General features: G+C 32.0%; 2 protein-coding genes across 2 annotated transcripts in view; one reads left to right on the top strand and one right to left on the bottom strand.

Moving 5' to 3' along the window:
* The first annotated feature begins 379 nt into the window (after positions 1 to 379).
* The window catches only part of LOC124364764 (tubulin glycylase 3A-like), a 28,924-nt gene continuing 9,210 nt past the window's right edge, over positions 380 to 20,093 (top strand). Inside the window, exons 1-8 of the mRNA XM_046820490.1 lie at positions 380 to 771; positions 4,459 to 4,629; positions 4,878 to 4,968; positions 7,186 to 7,361; positions 8,886 to 9,098; positions 10,641 to 10,832; positions 12,719 to 12,935; positions 13,612 to 13,702. Coding sequence (XP_046676446.1) covers positions 439 to 771; positions 4,459 to 4,629; positions 4,878 to 4,968; positions 7,186 to 7,361; positions 8,886 to 9,098; positions 10,641 to 10,832; positions 12,719 to 12,935; positions 13,612 to 13,702 — 1,484 coding nt within the window. The 5' untranslated portion in view covers positions 380 to 438. The remainder of the gene's footprint in view (positions 772 to 4,458; positions 4,630 to 4,877; positions 4,969 to 7,185; positions 7,362 to 8,885; positions 9,099 to 10,640; positions 10,833 to 12,718; positions 12,936 to 13,611; positions 13,703 to 20,093) is intronic.
* Positions 17,348 to 19,532, bottom strand: LOC124364765 (heat shock protein 70 A1-like). Its single transcript, XM_046820491.1, has one exon. The coding sequence runs from the start codon at positions 19,405 to 19,407 to the stop codon at positions 17,500 to 17,502; it is 1,908 nt and encodes a 635-aa protein (XP_046676447.1). The 5' UTR covers positions 19,408 to 19,532; the 3' UTR covers positions 17,348 to 17,499.

The following is a 20,093-nucleotide window of genomic DNA, read 5'->3' on the forward strand; positions in this document are numbered from 1 at the left end:
TCACTCAATTGACTTCATTGTGTATTTTTTAATTGGGTTGCTTGGAAACTGTTAGGTTGCTGGGCGACAATCATTTTTGTCTAGCAACCAAGGAATCACCAACACTGTAAATTATCAGACACTGTTCTCCAAAGCTGAGCATCTACAGTTCAATATGGATCTTACTGAAAGCATGGCTACTGATGGCAGAGAACCTTGTTCCAGCAAAATTGAAGACACTATGTTTAATAAATATGTATATAATAATGGAACAGTTAATTGTATATGAATACATTATTGCTATTTATATTTCAAGGAGCAATAATATTTTTAAAATTTACTTATGTGTAGTGAAAATGTATTACCAAATTTAACAGCTGTCATTTGTGATGTCATTAGAGTTTGTTTTCATTACTTCCAAGACATTCTAAATTTCAAGTGCTACATGTTTATATAACCATGCTTTCACATCACGGTCTAAAAAGGAGTAAGAAACGAAAATCTAACAGTGTTACAACTAACAGTAAAGTTAAAAAAATTTCAAATATCTTAGAAACTCAAGCTATAGAGGATTACAAAAGTGAAACAGAGCCAGAATTCAAAATTCACAGTGGAGTACATGAGTACAATGTCAAAAGGCTCTCCGGAGTTTTTGTTGTTAAACCGTGTTCTTTTGGAAGTACAGGATTATTAACTAAGAAAAGCTCAACAGTTGTAATGAAATCATCTAAGACCGAAGAAGAGAGGCCACCAAAGAAATTATCAACTTCAGTTGTTGGTTATAAATCTCAGGTAAGAATGAAGAATGTTTTACCTTCCTTGCAGTTTTATATTTAATTATTTTCAAGACATTTAAATAATCAGTAGTGTTTTATGTGTATATATTTATATATATATATATATATATAATATATATATATATATATATATATATATATATATATATAAAAGGAGCAAGTATTTTTTGCAATTCAATGTTTACTGAAATGAAATAAGGCTATTGCCATTTATACAAATTTAATGTAAATAAAAGTCATTTGACAGGTATTTGGTCTTCTGATCATATGTTAGTTTGGTTATTTAAATGCATATGTGACAGATACAGCCGTATACAAAATAATTGAATCGTAAAAAGTGAGGGCTCTGTGATGTAATGGTAGCACATTCACCCGGCAAGTGAGAGATCCGGGTTCGAGTCCCGGCGGAGTAAGTACTTTTTGCGATTCAATGTTTATTGAAATTATATATATATATATATATATATACAGGGTGAGTTTTTTAAAGTGATCCAATAGCTAACTTTTTAATTACACGACTTAGCACCACACTTTAAATTTGGAACTTGCTCAATTTTAAGTTTCACTCAGGGATACACTTTCAAATTTTTTGAAGATGGCCGCCATTTTCCAATATGGCGGTCAACTTTAAAATCTCTTATGGAACACCCTGTATTTTATGTTGTTTTTAGATTCTACTCAACAAAATAATACATTTTTGCTTTTGAGAGTTTTTCAATATCTCTAATGGTTCAGGAGCTACGTGGACTGGAAGTTTTCATAATTTTTGCCAATATGGCGGCCAACTTTAAAATATTTTATGGAACACCCTGTATTTTATGTTGTTTTTATATTCTACACTACAAAATAAGACATTTTTTGCATTTTAGAGTTTTTCTATATCTCTAATGGTTTCAGGCGCTACGTGTTCTGCAAGTTTTTATCATCAGTCCGAAAAAATCCGAAAACTTGCAGTCCACGTAGCTCCTGAACCATTAGAGATATTGAAAAACTCTCAAAAGCAAAAATGTATTATTTTGTTGAGTAGCTATTTAAAAAGTTAGCTATTGGATCACTTTAAAAAACTCACCCTGTATATATATGCACAGTTTATAGAGTGACAAAAAGGTTAAACACAGGTTTAAGAATTCACAATGGTAACATGAGTTCATTTATATACAATTGACCATATCCTTTACTAGCAATAACTTCAAGATATGTTTATAGGTGAATAGGTTTCAGGTAAAAGCATAGTTCATATTCTAGGAGTAGAAGTTATCCAGTGCATACAAGGCTTGATCTAGCACCCAGTAAAAAATGACTCGAATTATGTGCCTGGTATTCACTTTCTTCAGATGTTCTGGAAGCATCTTGAACAGTTTTATTCCAACACATGATTTTTTTCAAATAACCTGTTCTGTGGACTGGAAGAGTAGTCTTCTGCTGGTCTGGTAAAATGACTATGCAAGTATTTTGTCTTGGAGTACCCTTGGCTATGTAAACGTGATTATATGGATATAACCATCAGTAGATTAAGGTACTTGAAAAAGTCTTAAAACTCTCTGTAGGTCCTATTTGTGTCATGGTTCTGTTTCTTTGTACAATGTCAGAACTCAATGCATACATTTATCTGAAGAACCAGTCCAAATCTTATAGAGGTGGCTTTCCAATAGTGCATGACCCAATTTTCTCATGATCACAACTAGTATGACTAATAATGGATTTCGTTTTCTCTATTAATTTTTAGAAAACCCAGGATGTGCTCTTGTACTTTGCAAATTGGTCTATATCCTCCAATTTTTATTCCATCAAAACTAGTATGGCTAACAATGGATTTCTTTTACAGTGGAGAAAAGTATTCTTTATTAATTTTTAGAAAACCCAGGATGTGCTCTTGTACTTTGCAAATTGGTCTATATCCTCCAATTTTTATTCCATCAAAACTAGTATGGCTAACAATGGATTTCTTTTACAGTGGAGAAAAGTATTCTTTATTAATTTTAAGAAAACCCAGGCTGTGCTCTTGTACTTTGCAAATTGGTCTATATCCTCCAATTTTTATTCCATCAAAACTAGTATGGCTAACAATGGATTTCTTCTACAGTGGAGAAAAGTATTCTTTATTAATTTTAAGAAAACCCAGGTTGTGCTCTTGTACTTTGCAAATTGGTCTATATCCTCCAATTTTTATTCCATCAAAACTAGTATGACTAACAATGGATTTCTTCTACAGTGGAGAAAAGTATTCTTTATTAATTTTAAGAAAACTCAGGTTGTGCTCTTGTACTTTGCAAATTGGTCTATATCCTCCAAGTTTTATTCCATCAAAACTAGTATGACTAACAATGGATTTCTTTTACAGCGGAGAAAAGAATTCTTTATTAATTTTAAGAAAACTCAGGTTGTGCTCTTGTACTTTGCAAATTGGTCTATATCCTCCAAGTTTTATTCCATCAAAACTAGTATGACTAACAATGGATTTCTTTTACAGCGGAGAAAAGAATTCTTTATTAATTTTAAGAAAACTCAGGTTGTGTGCTCTTGTACTTTGCAAATTGGTCTATATCCTCCAATTTTTATTCCATCAAAACTAGTATGACTAACAATGGATTTCTTCTACAGTGGAGAAAAGTATTCTTTATTAATTTTAAGAAAACTCAGGTTGTGCTCTTGTACTTTGCAAATTGGTCTATATCCTCCAAGTTTTATTCCATCAAAACTAGTATGACTAACAATGGATTTCTTTTACAGCGGAGAAAAGAATTCTTTATTAATTTTAAGAAAACTCAGGTTGTGCTCTTGTACTTTGCAAATTGGTCTATATCCTCCAAGTTTTATTCCATCAAAACTAGTATGACTAACAATGGATTTCTTTTACAGCGGAGAAAAAGAATTCTTTATTAATTTTAAGAAAACTCAGGTTGTGCTCTTGTACTTTGCAAATTGGTCTATATCCTCCAATTTTTATTCCATCAAAACTAGTATGACTAACAATGGATTTCTTCTACAGTGGAGAAAAGTATTCTTTATTAATTTTAAGAAAACTCAGGTTGTGCTCTTGTACTTTGCAAATTGGTCTATATCCTCCAATTTTTATTCCATCAAAACTAGTATGGCTAACAATGGATTTCTTTTACAGTGGAGAAAAGTATTCTTTATTAATTTTAAGAAAACCCAGGCTGTGCTCTTGTACTTTGCAAATTGGTCTATATCCTCCAATTTTTATTCCATCAAAACTAGTATGGCTAACAATGGATTTCTTCTACAGTGGAGAAAAGTATTCTTTATTAATTTTAAGAAAACTCAGGTTGTGCTCTTGTACTTTGCAAATTGGTCTATATCCTCCAATTTTTATTCCATCAAAACTAGTATGGCTAACAATGGATTTCTTCTACAGTGGAGAAAAGTATTCTTTATTAATTTTAAGAAAACTCAGGTTGTGCTCTTGTACTTTGCAAATTGGTCTATATCCTCCAATTTTTATTCCATCAAAACTAGTATGACTAACAATGGATTTCTTTTACAGCGGAGAAAAGTATTCTTTATTAATTTTAAGTAAACTCAGGTTGTGCTCTTGTATTATTCAAATTGGCTTTTGGTTCCTGGAATATTCTATTTGTTTATCTGTTTCACTTTAACAATAGGAGACGGCTATGATTAAAAATAATAAATTTGTCTTTAAATGTAGCTTCTATTTTTGCAGAAAACCAATTTAAATTCTCATGGAAAATGTATTTCACATGAAACAAACCCAATTCAGAGAGCCAGTACACATCACAGCATGACTAAATACATCATGAAGGAGGATCAAAACACGAGTAATACAAATAAAAAATGTAGAGAGTTACTGAATTTAGTCCATCAAGCAATTAAAGTAAGTTATGTCCACTTATAATATATAAGTTTTCAACATTAACATTTCACTTGGTTTAATTAAAAATTGTTTTTTAAGAAAACAGTCACAGATCTATGGATTGTGGATTAATTAGATTAATTTTTCGTGGTTTGATGTTATTTTGCTGTAATTAAATTATCTACATTTCTAAAAATATACTTTGTGTAAGATATTAGTTTAAGACATGTTCCTCGACCACCATCTTTAAAATATTTGTCTGATTTAAGATGCAGAAAATATTTAGTATTGGAAACAGTAGAAGAGCATTTTCTCCAATTCGGAAAGCTTTAAAAGCTCGAGGATGGATTGAAAAGTGTTGTAAGTATTTAATATATGTATTTTTTTTTAAATTAATTATCTCAAACTAGACCACACTGTTTAGTCCATCAATACCAACAGGCATTCAATACCACATGGACTACTAAACCTTCAAGTTTTTGATACTTCAAGTTGAATTCAATTTTGCATTACGTCACAGTAATTTCAAAGGAATCATATTTAATAGTTTCTGAAAGCCATATCAAAATATCAAAATAAAATATTGTAAAATAAAACAAATATATGTAGAATATACATCAGTCCAAATGACCTGATGGTAACATTTTCCATCTATATGCAGAATATATTGCTTATGCTTACAAAAATGTAACACAAGCATCTTCATTTAACATTTTTATGATTTCTGGATATATATATATATATATATATATATATATATATATATATATATATATATATCTTGCACCATGTGCTAAGCAATTCTTTAAATCAGGTAGGTCAAAATTAAATTCAGTGCCCATTACAAAAGTATAATAGAGGTATCACAATGAAAATTACTCATTACCAGATTAAAAATTATATAATAAAAACATGATACAATAATGCAATGATCTAATTAATATTTACTGTGATAAAATAAAAATTGAATAAAAATATCCTTTATTAATTAGAGTCAGGGCTTTCAAGCCCTCTCTGTAAAAAAAAACAAACAAACATTACGAATTAGCTATTATTAAATTCTTATTTCCAGAAATAAATAATGAATATATGAGTACAAATCATTGGAGTACAAAACATTAAAATGTTAAATACTGCAACCATTTCATATAGGTAATTATTCATGGCCAAAATATAATTTTTTCATATACAATTGATTTTCTTCATTTTCTACACTTTTAGTTATATGTGTATAATAACATACAGTAAAAAAATTACAATCAATACTTAAACAGTTAAGAAGCAAAAGAAGTTGGTGCCTGAAAAACAAGAGAGAAAATCTATATGGCAAATAACAGTGATGCGATAAAACATCCACAATAATACAGGATGGTTATATTATACATTATAAAGCAATTCCAGTATATATTCTGATAATGTATAATGCAATGACATTAGTATAGGTGAGAGAGACTAAAGTAAAATTAAAATAAATATATGAAATAATAATTGAAATTAACTTGTTAGTAAAAATGACATAAATATATGTCACACAAGATAAGCTAGTATCTAGAATAAAATATTGGGTTACCTCATGTTTACAATATAAATGTTAAAAAACTTATAAATTGCCTCATTTTATATTCCCTGGTTGCTCAGTTTTAGTTGCAGTACTTGTATTTTAAGGAAATATCATAAACTAATAAGTAGTGTTGATTAGTTTATATTCTATTTGTTTTAAAAACTAATTATGTTTAATATGTTCACACTACCATAGCTACAAGGACATAGGCAGTGAGGGGGTCCAAGGGGTCCAGATCCTCCCCAGTTTTCAACAATTATTATTATTTAAATAATTCAGTATTACTGACGTGTACTGCTGAAAGATCATTCTCAACAAAGAAACAGGTCAAGAACTTTTTGAGGAACAAAATGGGGTCTTACTGTCTGTCCACTATGGGAAAATATCAGTTGTCTGAAACCTTCCCTCAAAAGTTTTTCCTGGCTATGCTCTTGCATAGCAAAGATTGATTAACCAAATCAAAGCAAAAATATGTATTGTATTAAAGTAAACATAATAATTATTATTATTTATATTTTGTAAAATTGTTTGTTTGATTATTCTTTTAACTAAATTAAAAATATTGTATTTATGGGGAAAATTCCTCCAAAAAGAACTCAACTATTAGCATTTCATTTGTAGAAAACATGAAACACAGAAATTACATTGGAGCACAGTTCAAAGCACAATGCTACTATGGCCAGACCTAGTTTGTATACACTACTGTTTACTGGGTATCCTCAAACAAAATAGAAATCTATTTACTTGTCTATTACTTGTGTCTAGGATAAGATTGTCCTTGATCTAATTAATTTTTTTCTTATTAAACTTTAAAATAATTGGGCACTTAAAAGTACATTACAAGTACTATTTCTTAATTTATACAATTCTTATTCATATACTGTAGCAACTTCTCAAACAATAAACAACTCAGTGCTGTATTGTTACTATTTAAAATTTTAATTATTAATCATGATTGAACAGGTTTCAACATTCTTTTCTTTGAAATTCTAGATTGACTGAAACCCTTGTTTTAGCTGCTGAAGTATTAGTTGAAGAAGACACGCACACAAAAACTTCAGAAATTATTAACCGCCTCCTCAAAGAATGTGATGCTAACTTTATCTGGGTCATTAACAGCATTGACTTTGGGAGTGTACGAGACAGTACAATTGTCAGCAGATTTCCGAAAAGCAACCATTTCACTACTAAGGTATTCGTTTTACAGTAGAATTCTAAGATAACGTAATCAGATCAAATCATGTTACACTGCAATTGCTGTTTCGATTTGAATCTCTAAAGTTTTTCTCCATCATTTAACTTAGTGTAAATAATAAATCCAGTTTACCTTTTTTGTGTACTTTGTTGATTTTATTCACTAACAATCTTACACAATGAATGAGTATTACTTTTTTATTCATTTTTGGCATATCACTTAATAAATACAGTTAAATGCGTTATGGGAAGTATAAACAAATTTTTACTCATGATTTTACATTTTTTACTAGCTTTTTAGTGTAATCAAAGGTATTTTGTATAAATTTTTTTTGATCACCACAGTGATTCCTGTTTATTTTAAACTTTAAATAAACAGTTTTAATTTAAAATATTTTCAAATTTAAACTTTATGTGAATAAAATATAAGTTAAATATGTTTCCAGGCAGACAAAAATATAATGCCTACATTATTATACCTGATTCTGAAATTCTGTAGATTCTGGGATTTTTTTGTTCTCTTAAGACAAGAAGCTTAGTAACTGCACATAGTCCTAAAAAGACCTTTGCGCTGCTTCTGGAGTGATAGGATATTCTGGATGGATAAGGTTTGGGGTAGGAAGCGCCTCCTGTCAAGATCCATGAGGAAGAATTTAGGGTATTAATCCCAGTCATGACTACTCAAAAGAAGGGGAAGCCAGCTCTGAACCAGCCTCTCCAGTCAAAGCAAGCAGGAGGTGGCACGCTCTTATGTCTAGACTAGCAAGAACCTTTGATACTTAGGGAGCCCCACCAACAGTCATCTCCTGCAGTAGACTATACCTATTGATCTATCCTTGCACCCCAGAATCTTGACATTTGAGGTTAGTGATGTGCCGCTCTGGACATGCATTAGGTTGCCCAGATTTAAGTGACACATCGGTTTTTGCTGTACCCAGTGAAGGTTCAACTGGAAGGTATAAATCAGCCAGAAGTGAACTTTGTGATACTGAGTACAAGATTTGTTAGAAAGACATCCGCCCTTTTTTTGCAAAAACTAATAAATATGAATAAAGCGAGGTTGTATGAGCCAATAGTAGATTTAAGTGACACATCGGTCTTTGCTGTACCCAGTGTAGGTTCAACTGGAAGGTATAAATCAGCCAGAAGTGAACTTTGTGATACTGAGTACAAGATTTGTTAGAAAGACATCCGCCCTTTTTTTGCAAAAACTAATAAATATGAATAAAGCGAGGTTGTATGAGCCAATAGTAGATTTAAGTGTGTTATTCATAGAAAATATGATCTAAAAAGCTTATCTATCATTTCATACTTTTACCACTTCCTCCACCAAAACTAGTGTGTGTAATGATCAATTCATTCCTTAAAGGAAATTTCCTCTATAAATTTCGGGAAAAAACAAGTTATGTACTTATACAGTGCTGATTAGTACTTGGCTCCTGGACTATCACTTATTACCTCACCTTTTAAAAACTCAATTAATACGTTACAGGAGTTAAAATGAACAATTTCTTATTCACAGGTTGGTTTGTGCAGCTTTTTGGATGAATTTCATTGGTTTTACGAGCCAAACATATCAAAAGCTGTTGCACCACGAACTTTCAAGATAGTCACTGAGGAGGATATTGATAATTTTATCAAAGAGTTTGGACTAACAGCTTGTGTAGCGCTGCTGAAGATTATAGTAAATCAGGTGACGACTGCTGAATCTGATCACTTCTTCCGCAACGGAAAGGTATCCCCTGAGTCTATCTGTTGATCTTATTTTTAATGCCATGTCTGATTACTATTAGTTTAATATTACTAGTAAATATACTTACTAGAATCATTACATATCGAGCAACATCATCATAGAGCAACATCTTCATATCGGATGGTGGAAGTGTTGGAATTAATTGTTTAGTTTTTAACATTTCAGTTTACCTCATGAAAATGTTAGGTTATTTAAACATAAACCCAAATATATAGTTTTGGAATCCAAACATGAACATTTCAGTCAAATTTCAAACAAACACGATAAAAAATGGATTAGAGCCGAAGTTTTATTTTAATTTGACCAACTCTGAATGAAATTCCACACAGACCACACCTGGTTAACTCACATGTGATGACCATGATCTATTTCTCCTTCTTCAACAATTTATACTACTTGTGTATTACACTGAAAGAAGTGCTAGTCATTTTTTATTGGCTGAAGGATTTTATCAAAGTAACAACTGACAAATTAATTAATACAAGTAATTAGTGTTTACGTTCCTCACAGTTTTCATTATTAAACTGCTATTATAGTGATTTATTACAATAGTGATTTAGTTTCATTTAATTTATTTTAAACCACATGTTTATGTTATACAAATTGATTGGTGCAGTCCTTTCATCTTACTGTCACAGTATATACTGTATTTTATAGCAATAAATGGAAGTGTTTTGGTGGTGGTTTCTTATAACCGTTTGCAGTAAAATGTCTCTTTTAAATTGTTTTAATTTTTATCAGAGTCCTTTTTGTCTTTTTTATTTTAATTTTCTCAAGTATCAAAAGGAATTCAATAATTATTTTAAAATTTATTATGTTCTTTTTAAGTAGAGGTTAACTTTATTTGCCTTTCTTCATTCTTCCTTTTGTAATGAACCATTGGCCTGTGCAAGGACCTTACAACACAAAATACTGTGCAATGACAATCAGTGCAATACAAAGATTAATAAAGCTATGGTGGGAAGGGTTGATTCAATAGGAATCTTGAATTCAGTTCCATTTCGCCTTCCACTTAGTGCAGCGAGTGAAAGACTGTGACAGTGTCAAATTTGAGACTAAGTGGAAAGTGAAATGGAGTTGAACTCAATATTCGTAAATACGTTATGTGTAGAAAACTCAGTTATTCCAACGTGATCTGGGATTTGGCCTGAAACATTATAGATCTTGTGCACCGGATGAGACAATAAGAACACCTCTTCATTTAAATTGCATGTGTGTACGTATTACTGATATCAAAAGGATGCGAAGGAGTTCGTCTTGAGCTTTTTCATCACTGACTCGTTTGGATCTCTTCAGACTGATGTTGAATCCAGTTTCCAGGAATAAAGTCTATGACAGCATCACGTTTCAGACACTGTACTAAGCGGAAGGTGAAATGGAGCTGAACTCAACAACATCCATTCAAAGGAAACTACTGATTGTGTTCAGGTTCTAGAACATTCATTTGCTACTTTTGTAATGGAGGGAATATAACGTAATGATAAAGACTAGAGTAAATTACTGCTACATATGATTGTATTTTAGGTTCCTGTGAGTGTGGTTGACTTTGCAAATGCACAATGTTCTGAGTACATTCAGCACAGACAACATGATGATATAGACAGGCAGGAAAGCTCTCCAACAACGGCAAAAGACTGGACAGATTTCCTAACCTGGTTTAGCAGACTCGCTCATGAGGACGAAAAATTTCAGACGACATCTTATCCTATGATTCAGGTCAGTGCAGGCTACATCCATCCAATCAAAGAGCACTTACACAAAATTTTGTAAAAACTGGATCGTACTCCTCAATTGGTATGAGGAAGCAGACGTGATTTGTATTTCCCACTCATATAACACTTTACCAGCGATGGTAAATCTGGGATGGACAGATTAAATTAACAGATTCTTGATTCATGGAATAAAAATGAATATTTATTTTAATAATTACTAAACAAGTCACCTGTTATAAGCAAATGGTTTTTTAATCCATAAGCAATTTATATATGTTTAATAAAGTTATTAAACAATAATAAAGTTTTGTTGGAAAAACAAAGTGCACTAAAACTATGACACATTTTTTTACAAACTCCATTTTATGATGAATATAAATGGAACGGTTAGTTAATAAATAACGGTGGATGGTGTATGATAATAAATAGTGGTGGGTGGTAATAAATAATGTGGTTTTAATTTATGATATAAATATAACTATGAGTTAGGCTACTATCTGGGTGTTCATAATGGCACTAATTTGAAATTTTCATGCCACGTTGAACAAATTTCAAAAAAGCTTAATTCAATTTGTTTTTTTGTTAAAAATATTATCAAACACGTTACTTTTGAAGTATTGAAAAAAGTGTATTTTGCTTTGTTTCAAAGTTTTGTAAACTATGGTATACTAATCTGGGGAGGAACAACTTTAGTACGTTTTAACAGAATATTCTTAATACAAAAAAGAGCTGTAGGAATTATTAATAAAAATACCCCCACTGATTCTTGCAGGAAGCTTTTTTAGGATTCAAAAATCATGAATTTATCAAGTTTATACCTGTATGAACAATACAAATATTACAAAACATAAACATTTTTTTTCTCGTGATACAAACCCCAATAAACATAATACCAGACATAATTTTATACAGATAAAACAACATAGCTCTTCCAAATTTAAAAAATCCATAAATTACATGTTTTGTAAAATAATAAATAAAATATTGAAATGCAACAAAGAATTGGTGTCCAGCAAAAGGTTTTTAAAGGAAATAAAAAATACTTAGTTAATAAACGCATACTATTCACTATTCGGTAAATGAATTTTTTTATGACCCTTTCATATAAAATAGGGGTTTTTTTATTATATTTTAAATTGTAATAGTAGGTTTAGATTGTGATAGTTTATAGTCAACAATGTTTTAAACTTCTTACTGAATCTTTATATTAAGTACTGGTTAACTTTGTGTTATCTAAAAAAAATTTTTAGTGATGACCTTATGACTTTATATTGAAATCTGTAACAATTTTCTATGTAAACTATGTAACTGTTGACTGAGAAATAAAAATCTATTGTCTATATTGTCTGTTGTGGTATGTAGACCTTTACATTATCTTTTTAAGCCACATTTATAATTGTGATAACTATTTAACTTGATAAAACAATATGGCTTTAAATGAACAACATTAAGGCTGCATTAAGAGTTAATATAAATATTTGTTTCTGTTTTAAACTTCAATTTAGTGGAAAATATTTTTTATTCTTATGTTATCAATTAGAGTAATCTTTTCCAATATTTAGTTTATAGAACTTAATTTATGTTTGGTCCTTAACTGCTAACACAAGAATTGGGGAACAAAATTTGATTCTCAAAACTGTATAATAATAAGATAATGTAATTTATGAAATTAGATTTGCGAAACAAATAAAAAAATTATAATATGGAAAATAACTTCCAAAGAAGATATTGACATTTCAAAATATATCAAGCTATGTATTAATGCAATAAATTGTTAATGCAATAAATTTTAATACTTAAACTAATAAAATAAACATAATTTACTTGATATGAAATTAACTGACAAAAAATTAATATAATTAAATTAAAATTTATTAAATCAAATTTCAGGCATTGTATACAATGAGCAAAATTACTCTGAAGAATATCGAGCCTTATTGGCCTCTGTTTGAGGTTGAGGGGTGGAAGAATCTGTGGGTAGTGAAGCCTGCAGCAGAGTTCTGTGGCAGAGGTGTGAAAGTAATGAGGAATCTCGAGGACATCATCTGTAATGTGGAGGCAGCCACTGACTTCCGGATGGGTCGACATATTGTTCAGAAATACATTGGTCTGTTGAATATTTGATTACAAAATTAAAAATATTATTTTTTATTGTATAAAACACAACAATAAATATTTAAGTTACCAACAAAATATATAAAAATAACGTGATTTAATTCAGTATTTATTATAATTAATTATGAAGAATTAATTGATTCTTAAGTGTTGAGAGAACTATGATGTAGAATTTGACAGTGAATAAACTACACATTACTAAGTAGTCAATCCATATAAACTGTCAATACACTACTAGTGGTGTATCACAAGGATACATCTTAAGCCCACTCTTTTTTTACCATCTGTAAATCTTACTGTCTTAGGAAGAATAAAAAGAATTTGGCTTAAAATGCAACTTATTTATTTTATGGTGTAAAAACAATGTGAAAACAAACCCATAAAAGTGGGTAAAATCTTAAGGTAAATCCAAACTGAATTATTCTACTGAGCTTTTGTTCTGACTAACTTTGTTAAATAGTCAAAGAATTTCAGAAGTATTAATTTTTCAGGACATATACCATAATACAACTAAAGTGGTAACTAGATCCATACTACTCCTATGGATAACTTTAAAGTAAAGACCTAGTTTTAGTCGTTTTGCAAACAATCAACCAATTAAAACAAATAAAACAGACAAACAGATGTTCTACAAACTTATGTCAACTAATTTTGTTTTTAATGTTTAGAGCGCCCTCTTCTGATTTACAACACCAAGTTTGACATCCGACAGTGGTTCCTGGTCACCAGTGTCTACCCTCTGACAATATGGTTTTATAAGTGAGTAACATTTGTTGCATTGTAAGACAATATGGTTTTATACTGATAGAATAATGCACAGAATTATGAAGCAATTAATACACAAGCAAGACCAATACATTATAATACCTTTATTTATTGTGCCTTTACGTAATAGTGGTAAATTAAAAACAATAAAGTTGAAAAAATCTAAAAATAAGGAAAAATAAAGATATAGATAATAAAATTAAGGTCAGGAGCAAATACATTCATCAAATTAGTATAAATTATTTTGTTACAGCTGTTTAATCACCTTTACAGGTGCTATTCATTCCAATTACTGGGTCAGGATGGTGGTTACAGAGCCAAGGAAAAAGTACATTTTCTCCAGTCAAACTGAAAAAGGTGTACACATATTTATTCCATAACTCGAGAAAAAATAACTTAGATCAAAGCATTTATCATAAACTCTAGATGTTATATTTATATTTCTTTTAATTTTAGCAAATCAAATACCTCACACTATCAGTGGCGTGTATAGAAAATTATTTTGGGTGGGGGGGCTGACATGTGGTTAAGGTGCTCCAAAAATAGGGGTTGGGAAATTATTGATCTTGAAGGCCTTATGTGTTTAGCTTAAAATAAACTACGTACTAGGTGCATTTTTAAAGTTTGTCTTTAAAAACAAAACTTTGGGGGCTGGAGTCCCCTGAGGCCCCCTTGTATACACCCATGCATACTACTGAAAGCTTAGTACAGAATAAATTCTTGCACTATCTTTTGGAGTTATCATCATATGATGCCTACTGGAAATCAAAGTCTCAGTCAGTCAAAGATATTGAAAGTTATATTAAATTTGCATATGTACAGATTCCTAAAACTCTCTCAAAATCATTTCCGCTAGTGTTTAGTTAAACACTAATCTTAAAAATCTTCTGGTAAGGTCCAATTTGCTCCCTAACCCATAATAGTCCAGATTTTAAAGTGAGAGTTTCACAGCCAGGTAAAAATACTGTGCATAGTATTGTCTCCATAAGGTTACACTATACTGTTACGTTAATGAAAGTCAAATTAGAAAAGTTTTAAATGTTAATCCTGTAAGCACAATTATAAAATCATCCAATCTGTTTACAATTGTGCAATAAGTTGTATTGAATTGATATGATAACAAATCCATTGCAAATCAGAATGAATAATCATTGTCATTCTTATTCTTGTAAAAAAAACAACAACAATAACAGGACTATTGATTTCTTTATATACCATAAACAAATTTTTGAAAAATTTTATTTAATGAAAGGTGCTAAGTATTTGAAGATTTTGACAAATTTATTATTAATGGTTATTTTGAGTATGGGGACCAATTAATATTAAAATCTAAAATATCTTTTGGTTTAAAAGCGGAAAATTAGTTTATATTTACATAATATTTTATTTCTAAACTATTTATGTAATTGAAACTTTATAACTTAACAACACAAATTATTTGTATTGGCTACACAATTAGTTATTATAACATTATAATATTTTTAATCACTTTATTACTCCTAGTTCTTTTTCTATTTATGAATTTCTTGTAACTTGGAACCCTTACATTTTTTTCTATTTATATATAAAAATGAATATTTGTTTATTATTTCATTTTTAACTTGTTCCTTAAAGTTATATTTTAAAATTAATTTTTGATATCAAATATTGAAGAAATGTATACAAAATATACACTAAATACACTAGCACCTGATCAAATTTGTACATACAGAAAATTTAATCATTTTTTTAATTTCCCACGTTTATCTTCAGCTTATACTAATATAGTTTTTAAGTATCCATATGATGGTGTAATGTGAATTATGTATAATAATTACTTACAGTGTCAGTAGTTTATTTTTAATTCACTCCTAACTAGTAACTTCAAATATTTACAAGTATAATTTAACAGAATTCATCACACCGAATTTATAAACTATTGCATTAAGAAGTTGAAAGACAACTGAATGAAATTATGTGAAGTTTAATAGTTATTATTTGTCACACCATAATGCATTATATCTGCATTAAGTAAAATGACCTTGATTTTTCCTCCATAAGAAAGGTGTTAAACCTTATTTTGATCCTCATTTTTGATCCTAATATTATAGAAGAATGTCAAGATTCTGGGGTGCGAGGGCAATTTGATAGGTTTAGTATACTGCAGGAGATGACTGTTAGAGTTTGGTGGGGTTTGTTCCCAAACTATCAGGGGTTCATGCTAGCCTCAACAAGGGTGTGCTACCCCTGCCTGCTTTGACTGGAGAGGCTGGTTCAGAGCTGGCCTCACCTTCTTCTTGGGGGACATGACTTTGAGATTAGTGCCCTAATTCTACCTCATGGATCTCGAGAGGAGGTGGCCACTATCCCCTGAATGTCCTGTCCGGAAGCAGCGCAAAAGTTCTTACAGGAGTTCTTAAGTGCAATTTATAAGCTTCTTGTCCTAAGAGAACAAAAAAAAGTTAAAATTTAACTTTTTAGGTGTGCAACAGATCAAAAACACCTTTTTTAACTGAAAATACTGGATAACTCTTTTCCCAAGGGAATATTTCATATTCCCATTCCACCACTCCTTTTCCGAGGGAATGTTTCAGAACCCCCTCTACCACCATTGGAACATTTCCTGCCTTATGATAGTCCTGAGTCTCCATCTTCTGATACAGAAGTAAATGGATGGATTATTCACTGACAGTTAATATGAATACCATTATTAATTACTTAATTATTTACCATCCAATAATTTACTTTCAGATGATAAGACACCAAACCCATTTTAGAGATCAAATTTTATAAACACAATCTACTTTGTTAAGTAATATTAACTCACATCTGCCTGTATAGTATTGTGACTCAGTTGTACACAATACTATATTGTATATATCAGTAGAGTAATGTGGGTTAAACTGTGACACACTATAATTTTACTTCCTTTTTTCTTAAGTCTCAATTAATGTTACACTGATTAATATTCTATCTATTTTAATTTGATTTTATATATACATATGCTCCAAATAACCAGTTACAAAAACATAATAAGTGAGATTTGATTAAAATACATTATTGAATATTTAATGTTTATTTAATATACTTTGATCTGAATCTTTGGTGCCCTAGAAACCAACTTTGTTGATTTTAATAGTTCTAATTTTTCAAAATATACAATAGTGGCATATTAATTTAATATCTCATATTAATCTAAAATGCTGTAACTGATCAACACTTCCTATATCAAGGGCTATTTATTATAGTGATAGCCATGTTGATGTTAGCTCCGTAACAACATTTTTAAACAAATAACACTTTCATGACTTATTTTTTGGTCATAGAACTATAGTTGATGTCTCATTCCAAACATTATAATTATTTATGTTTATTACTTTTTTCTATAAACATTTAAAAGTGTTTAGTACTTGTCTCTCTTTACAGAAAAACAAATAAGTAAGCATTGCAATGCAGAATGGTATTACTCAGACATAAACCATGATTCTACGACCAAAAATAAGGGCTTAAAAGTGTTTGAGGTTTAACTTTGGTCATATGGTATAAAACTCAAGGCATTTCTCTACAGTTGGCTCTTAAGGAAAAATTTTGATTACTTCTTCTGATGTTGATATAAGTTTACTTGGCTTCGGTTTAAAAGGGAATAAAAACAAACACAGGTTAAAAATAAAATACTCAAATTTATTGACTAAACAAAAAATATTTACAAAATAAATATTATTTACAACATTATGTACAATACTTAAAAACAAAGATCACAATGACTTTTAATTTGATCAGGAACTACAAATCTAAATTGATATGACATTAACTTAATCAACCTCTTCGATGGTGGGTCCATTACTGGTTTTGCTCTGATGTCCTTGAGGCTGGGGTTGTCCTGCTCCATGGAGTTTGGCCATTATAGGAGAACACTGTCGCTGTAGTTCCCGCAGGCGATGTTCATACTCATCCTTCTCCGCAAGACTGTTGTTGTCAAGCCACTGCAGAGTTTCTTCACACTCTCGTCTCACTGTTGTCTTGTCTTCCTCGCTCAACCTCTCTCCTGCCTCATCCAAGGCCTGCTTCACATTGAAGGTATATCCCTCCAGCTGGTTTCTTGCAGCAATCTTCTCCCGTTGTTTGTCGTCCTCCTCCTTGTACTTCTCCGCCTCGTTCACCATCCGGTCAATCTCCTCCTTCGACAGTCGACCTTTGTTGTTCTGGATGGTGATGTTCTTGGATTTGCCAGAACTGTTGTCTTTGGCAGAGACATTAAGAATACCATTTGCGTCAAGATCAAAGGTGACATCGATTTTTGGTACGCCACGAGGTGCTGGAGGAATTCCTGTCAAGTCGAAGGTACCCAAGAGGTTGTTATCTTTGGTCATGGCTCGCTCACCTTCAAACACCTGAATGGTGACAGCTGGCTGGTTGTCTGCGTAAGTGCTGAAGGTCTGGGTCTGCTTGCAAGGGATTCTTGAGTTCCTCTCGATGATTTTTGTCATGACTCCTCCTGCCGTCTCAATACCCAGGGAGAGTGGAGTGACATCGACAAGCAGAACATCCTGAATAGCTGAGCTCTGATCTCCCGACAAAATGGCAGCCTGGACAGCCGCACCGTAGGCCACAGCTTCATCTGGGTTGATAGACAAATTGAGTTGTTTACCCGAAAAGAAATTCTGTAGAAGACTTTGGATTTTAGGTATTCTTGTTGAACCTCCCACCAGGACCACATCATGTATAGAAGATTTGTCCATCTTGGCATCATTCAGAGCTTTCTCTACTGGCTGAAGAGTGTTGCGGAACAGATCTGAGCAGAGTTCTTCAAACCTAGCCCTGGAAACTTTGGTGTAGAAGTCAATTCCCTCGTAGAGAGCGTCAATCTCAATACTGGCCTCAGTGCTAGATGAGAGGGTTCGCTTGGCTCGCTCAGCCGCAGTTCTTAGTCTACGGAGAGCTCTCGGGTTAGATCGCAGATCTTTGCGGAACTTCCTCTTGAACTCATCTGCCAAGTGGTTAACAAGACGGTTGTCAAAATCTTCACCTCCTAAATGAGTATCACCAGCAGTCGCCTTAACTTCAAACAGAGAGCCTTCGTCGATGGTCAAAATGGATACATCAAAGGTTCCACCTCCAAGATCGAAAATTAAAACGTTCCTTTCACCTTTGAGATTTTTATCAAGTCCATAAGCAAGGGCAGCTGCTGTAGGCTCATTAATAATCCTAAGAACATTAAGGCCTGCAATTGCCCCAGCATCTTTGGTAGCTTGCCTTTGTGAATCGTTGAAATATGCGGGTACAGTAATGACAGCATCCTTCACAGGGCCACCAAGATAGGCCTCTGCCGTCTCCTTCATTTTCGTTAGTACCATTGAGCTGATTTCTTCAGGTGCAAATCTCTTATTTTCTCCCTTAAATTCTACTTGAATTTTCGGTTTTCCACAATCGCTTATTACTTTAAAGGGCCAATGTTTCATGTCTGCTTGAATTTTCGGATCATCAAATTTCCTTCCAATTAATCTTTTGGCATCAAAAACTGTATTCTGTGGGTTCATGGCTACCTGGTTCTTGGCGGCGTCCCCGATGAGTCGCTCTGTGTCGGTGAAGGCAACATAGCTGGGTGTCGTCCTGTTCCCTTGGTCGTTGGCAATTATCTCCACTTTCCCCTGCTGCCATACTCCAACACAAGAGTAGGTCGTTCCCAAGTCGATTCCAATGGCTGGCATTTTTCCTGGCATATTCACTCACTAATATCAATACAATCACAAAATCGAAACACTTGTAGTAAACACAGCGTAAGATCACGCACTCGTATCGCTTTGAGCACTCAGAATATCTCTGAAGTCTGATTCAAACTGAGCAGACAGCCGCGCGCCGTGTATATAAAGACAGCTGATAGGTTCTAGAAGTTTCCCAGCTGTTCCACGCTGCCGGTCTAGAGCTGCGCTCTCATTGGTTCTGGCTGCTCTCGGCGCTTCTAGAACGCGCTTCTGATTGGTAGACGCGCCAGATGGCATTGATCACAGCGTGACGTCACTCGTGACTCTTCTCTCCTTTTCTAGAGCTTCTAGATCATTCTCCCACGTCTAACGGAAACAGATTTCTATTGTTTTGTAAATTTACAGCTTTCGTGACTAACGGCTATTCTTATCTCACCTTTCCATTTAAATATTTTAAATCTGGTTTTAATACAATGCAATTATTAAATATTATTTGATGTACCTACTCACAAAACTAAAGTATCGAAGATTATTCAAGTACAGTAATGACATATTGGTTATTATTTGTGTTTTCGTTACAAATTTATTAACCAGGAACTGTTTAACAGTTTTCTTTACTTTTTAATTACTAACACTTTATATAATGAATCCTACGAAAGAAAGTATTAGACTACAAACTAAAAGAACACAATGAAATCTCAACA

Source organism: Homalodisca vitripennis, chromosome 6 (genome assembly GCF_021130785.1).
Source record: "Homalodisca vitripennis isolate AUS2020 chromosome 6, UT_GWSS_2.1, whole genome shotgun sequence".
In the NCBI taxonomy this organism is placed as follows: Eukaryota; Metazoa; Arthropoda; class Insecta; order Hemiptera; family Cicadellidae; genus Homalodisca; species Homalodisca vitripennis.

Bases quoted from the DNA above. Each gene is read 5' to 3' on its own strand.
- LOC124364765 (XM_046820491.1), bottom strand. From the start codon at position 19,407: ATGCCAGGAAAAATGCCAGCCATTGGAATCGACTTGGGAACGACCTAC.